General features: G+C 52.7%; 1 protein-coding gene across 1 annotated transcript in view; it reads left to right on the top strand.

The window, feature by feature from the left end:
• The window catches only part of GLT1D1 (glycosyltransferase 1 domain containing 1), a 61,174-nt gene that overhangs the window by 47,873 nt on the left and 7,567 nt on the right, over positions 1–5,734 (top strand). The window contains exons 7-8 of the mRNA XM_023524267.1: positions 3,955–4,050; positions 4,629–4,678. Of these exons, the coding sequence (XP_023380035.1) occupies positions 3,955–4,050; positions 4,629–4,678 (146 nt within the window). The remainder of the gene's footprint in view (positions 1–3,954; positions 4,051–4,628; positions 4,679–5,734) is intronic.

Below are 5,734 nucleotides of genomic sequence, written 5' to 3'. Positions count from 1 at the left end.
GGAACAAACCCTCTGCCACGTACCACGTGTCAGCGTCAGGTTCCCTTGAAGAGAAAAATACGTCCCAGCATTTTATCAGAAAACGTCTCTGAAGTGCGTTCACTCTGATCTTAATGACGAGAGCCGAGCTGCTCTCCGCGTCACGACGGAGCCCACGTGTGCGACTGCTTGGTCATGTCGGGGCGTGCGTGCCACGTTCAGAGCCGGCGGGACCCCCTTAAGTCGCCCGTCGTAAGGTCATTCCATCTTCTGTCCGTCACAGCGCCCGGCTGCAGCGTAACTAAGACCCGTAGCTGTCAAAAGCAGAAGGATTTGTCACTGAGTTCTGTGGTTCCACTGGTCTTGCTGTTGGCTGATTCACGCAACAGCCAAGAGGTTTAAAATACTCCTTAGAAAGCGTTTCCCCAGAGACCGACCTGGCCGCACCTGGGTCGTAACGTGTGTGATTAGCCGTCGTAAACGTCCGCAGAAGCAACGGGCACAGGGAAGCAGGGGTCGAGACTGAGGAGCTGCCTGCGTCGGAGCCGGCTTGAGGGTGAACTGCTAGGATCGAGCAGTGTCTTGGGCTTCGAGATCAGGCGTCTGTTCTCGTGTGTGTGGTCATTCATCTCCCACACTCCAAGGATGGACGGCCCCCATCGCCCGCCCTCCTGAGCGTTCGAAACCTGCGGTCGTGATCTGCCACTTCTGCTTTGCGTTTCGGATGGTGACGACAGACGATGCAGTGAGCTGGAAAGAGACTCTTCGGGATCGAACACCCGCCCTCGTGTTCTTAGGGAATCGTAGGAAGCGTCGACCTCGAAATTGAGGGGACGGGCTCAGGAAGGGTCTGGCCCGGCGCTCCGTGGAAGTAGGCGGGGGGCTGATTACTGTGCAGCGTTTACAGCTTGCTTCTTCGATGTCTGCTGTCGGTTCACGGTGCATTCTGCTTTACAGCAGGCCACGGTTTTCCCGAGACTATTCAATGATTTCCTCCAGCCCTAGCTAGCAAACAATGAAGGCTCCTTGGTTGAAAACGTTAAACGGTTTTTATGCCAACCAGATTCTGTGTTTTCAACGGATCCACGAGGAGCGACAGAAAGAATAAAGTAGGTTGAATGCACGAAGTGGCTTTGCTGTGATTTGCCACGTGACCTTCGCGGTAGTGACTCAGGTCAGAAGATAGCTCTGTGGACATCAGGTTAGTTACCTGGTCTTTGAGCTTTTCCGTTCATTCCCACATGTATCTCTAACAACTCGGTGACCCGTGAGTTTTGCCTTGAAACGTCGACGACCAAGACATTTAAAGTGTGGATTCCTTGTAGGACATCGAACTGCCAAACTCCAGAAGTTGAAATCTGACCTGGCCACGCCTTCCTGTTTTTCTGTTTTTCATTTAATTCCATTTCTGTCATTTATTTAAGTTTTTCTCTCTTTCGCTCTCTGTTAAAATTCTATCTGTTCTTCTACGGGGACACTCTGCCTAACTCAGACGCTAGTATTTTTCTGCCTCAGGCTGTTCCTAGGAAAATGCGCTTGTTTTTCGCATGAAAAATGGCCGTCGTGGATCCCCTTGCGTTTCGCAGCCCGCAAATCAGATCTTTCGGCTAAAATTCCCTAATCCGATATGCTCGTCTGAAGGTCTTGAATTATTTTCTCCCCCGAATAACGCATAGAAAAGAAAAGAAACAGAGCCCCTAGGGCAGAAGGAAAGGCACAGAAGGGGCTTCGCGTGGACTGCGTGTCTGTTCAGGAGCAGCCAACGAGTCACTGGGAGGAAGCGGCGATGTGGCGTTGGGACGGACGTGGCGCCAGACCACGAAAATGACACGCTTCATTGCGAAGATGACGATACGGTCACATGGGGAAGACGCGTAAATGTGTGTGTGTGCGCGCGCGCGCGTGTGTGTGTGTGTGTGCGCGCGCGAGAGCGAGGAGTCCAAGCCTCGATTCACGTCTAACCCGGACATTAGTGCAAAAGCAAAGATAAGGAAAATGCGCGTGGGTTACAAGGAGGGAACAAAACCCACCTGAGAAGGTCCGGGAGGAACCCGCCTCGCCCCCGCCAGAGACCTGCACAGACCGGTCTGCTTAAGGATGAACACACCGCGTGGCCCTCGAGCTGGCCGGGGCCACAGGGAGCCCGAGGTCTCATTACTCAGAGTTACTGTAAGTCACGGTCTAAACATTTAGAAGATGGTGCTGTAAGCTGCTCTCCCGTCCCCAGACGGACGCTCCAGGGACCTGGGGGCGGGGTAGAGGGAGGGGCCGCTTTCTTCCCGCTTTACTTGACCGAAAGGCCGCCAGGTCTGAGCCTGCTGCTCTGAGCAGCTAACGGTGTCGGGTCAAAGCGAAGGAATACGGCAGGTTTCCCACATGTATACCTGTCCCGGAGCAAAAATAAAGTGCAAGTGGTGTCTTTGTACCTCACCATCACCGAGGCTTTTAAAAGGGCGTGTTCGTGCACGCGCTCCATCACGGGACGTCAGTCTCTCGTGTTAGTTTTGTTTTTGAATTTACTTTTTCTTCGATCCAGCGACAGTCTCCACTTTCCCCTCTTTTTGAAACGTCCGCATTTTTTTTTTCTCCTGCCACCTTCTTTCCCCTTCTAATATATTTGAATACTAAGTGACGCGTGCTCCATGTGTCCCGTCGGGAGACACGTAACACCAGCTTCTCCCATTTCTGGTGTTTTTATATAAAGCGTGTGCGTGTGTGCGCACGTGTGCATGCGTGCGTGTGTACACACGTGTGTGCGTGTGAACACAGCCACGTGCACGGGGCTAAGGCTTCCTTCCTCAGTGAAGGGGTGTTCCCTGGGTGGCTCCAAAGGTCCATTTCCTTGGTAATTAATAAGTAATTATTGAGAAGGCGCTTTCGTCAGCATCCTCATGGAAACTTCCCTCGCTGGTTTCGGCGTTCTTTGGCGGTTCTTGTCTGGTAATGTAGGTTTTGATTTTTTCCCACACCCGACCTTCCTATCTTTAAAGGCATCCTTCAACTTTTTTCGTTTATGGAAGAGAATAGCTTGTCTCCTGACCTCAGACTCAACATGTCTGATCTCAACGTCCTCTGATCTCAAATTTAGATTCTGCACATAGCTTCTGGCTTCGACTTTTGATCAAGTAAAATGCGTCAGAGTTTGTATTTCTAAGATTAGTTTCAGGATACTCATAATATTGCGGAGATATTTAAAACCACAGCATATCTCAATGACACTGTCCACGGTCAATTCAGAGACCGATCATTTGTTAAGGCTTTTCTAAGAAGAACATCTGAATCATTTTAGTAAACATTTTAGTAAAGGTTTTCTTCAGATCTGGTTACGTTTTCTGTATTATTATTATTATTGTCGTTGTTATTTGGCTTTTGCGATTGTGTTAAATGTGATCCGCATCGATGTAGTTTACTATATTTAGACTAATTGTATTCTCACTCAAGATTCACGAAACGATGGACAACAGGAAACTGTTTAAGTAATTAAGTCATGGAGGGATGAAATGGATGAACGAAAACCTTTGACTTGCACGATTTTACGTCCAGTTACATAAGCTTGCAGATGATGGGGTTTTAGCTCAGCGTGTGTTAATTAGATTAACAGTTTCTGTTGCATCGATGATCTATGTCTGCATAACAAGCCGCCCCAACGCACAGCGGCTTAAAACGCCCACCGAGCGGTTTCTCGAGCTTTCGCGGCTTGGCCGTTTGGCCCGGGCCCATCCTCGCTTCCCCCGAGTCCGCCGGGCTCACTCGCGCGTTTGCAGTCCGCCGAGCTCGGCTCCGCGTTGCCGGCCAGGAGGGACGTTGGCTCACTCAGCGCGGTGAAGGCCGCGGTCAGGGGTGGGACAGGTGGGTGGGACAGCTGGCGGAGAAGCCGGGACCCGGGGCTTCCGAGCCGCGGCCGCGGGGTCATCCCTGCCATGCCCTCAGGCCGCGGCCTCGCTCCTCAAAGCGTGGCGGACCCTTCTGTTGCAGAGATTCACCAGAGCGCAGACGAGGCGCGCGTGTTTCTCCTGGTCTGCGGGCTGAGACGGGTGAAAGACCCCCTGTACCTGGTGGACGCGTTCTCAGGTAGGCCTCGGAAGCCGCCTGCCGGCGGGAGCCCGGGCCCTGGGGCGGCAGCGCCGCGCGGGCGTATGTGCAGCCCCTTCTGCGCTCCGCACGTCGGCAGCATGGTTTCTAGATTGCTCCGGAAACCACCGGGAAAAGGACAGGGCTGTGTAGTGATTTCGGTGGTTTCCTACTTCCCTGTGCCCGTAGCTTTTGAGGGAACCGTGAAGAAGTGGCCAGCGGCTCTAAGGCCCAGGCAGCATTCACACACGTCGCTAGTCTGGTGGGTTCCGGCCACGCTGCTTAAGTTGGTCTCTACGCCCTTCAGTACATTGCTGAGCTTCACCCTAATCACCTAATACCGTAGATATCCGAGTCACACGTGACGTTCCAGAAAAATAGCACTTTACCAAGAAGCAAAATATGTCAACTATTTACATTTTAAATACACAGAATCCAAGTTGACCGAATTATTTAATGTGAATGAAAGAAAAATGATGAGAAATCATTTATGTCGTAGTGCGGTTAACAAACTGACTCGTTCGGAGCTGTGACTTACACCCATTGTAAAAGCATTTCTGTTCCTCTTTCTCCCCCAGCATGGCATCAAGAAGAACCCAGTGTGTACATGGTGATCGTGGGCCCCGAGGTAGGTCAACCTGCCATAAACACCTGTCTCTCTCTGTCGTCTTCTTCATACGTTTTATGGATTTTCTGAAATTAGTTTACTTACTCTTCGAACCAAATCATTTTGTCCTTTTTGAGTCAATAAAGTCTTTTTGCCTTTAAAAAAGAAAAAAGGAAACCAGACCAAGGTTAAAGATTACGAGGCTTTATGCGTCTTTACGATTAATCCATTACTACAAAGGGATAAAGAGTAAGTTCCTACGGAAACACGGAGTCCTGAAGAGCAGGTCGCCTAGCGGGAAGGTCCGTCTACACCACGCAGAAGGCAGGTGTCGCACATGGCCCAAATCGCCTTCGAAACTGCCCCGAGCTGGTCGCAAAAGAGCAGCCTCTGCGCCGGAGTGCTCGGGTCTGTAGCCGACTTGCACGGGGACGGCAGCGGAGGCTCGTCAGCAGGGGGTGCACACGCGGGCGGGGAGGCGTCCACCCCTGACCGTGGCCGTCCCGGGGACCCCGGCGTCCCCACTCGCCCTGCCACGAATGCGGGTCAAGCGTGCGCCCTGGTCCCCGCTCAGGCACTGGTCGTCTCGTGAATGTGAACTTGATTTACTGCAGGAGGGTCGGACAACACAGCACGCGTGGTGTTTCCAGCCGGTGAGATGGGATGCTGCAGGGACACCTCCCCGGCTTCACGGGGCGCCTGTTCTGGGGCTGCACGGCGTGCCCCCCGAGAACGGCTTCCCTCGCTTCCGTCTGCACTTTGGCCCAGCAGGGAGAGGCGAGCGCGTGCATGTCGAAGGCCCGCCCGAACTCGCCGCGTCACTCACCGCCCCTCGCAGGGCCGAGTGTCCTTCTGCACAGCTCAGAGTCTCATCTGTGCTGAAATTCTTCCTCGTGTAGGCGTTCTAGCTCCCTAGGGACCCACGCAGCGCCCTAGGGGGCACACGCACTTCTCGGCATCCTAAAACATCTTTGGAGATGACGGGTTTGTCTAGGAAAAGCCCACCTAACCCAATAAACGTATCCAAGGCTGGAATCTGGGTGGCCACATTGGCTGTCACCGGGAGAATGGAAGACC

The sequence above is a fragment of the Pteropus vampyrus genome, unplaced genomic scaffold, assembly GCF_000151845.1.
Source record: "Pteropus vampyrus isolate Shadow unplaced genomic scaffold, Pvam_2.0 Scaffold457, whole genome shotgun sequence".
Lineage (NCBI taxonomy): Eukaryota > Metazoa > Chordata > Mammalia > Chiroptera > Pteropodidae > Pteropus > Pteropus vampyrus.
This window is presented reverse-complemented; position numbering and strand designations above follow the sequence as displayed.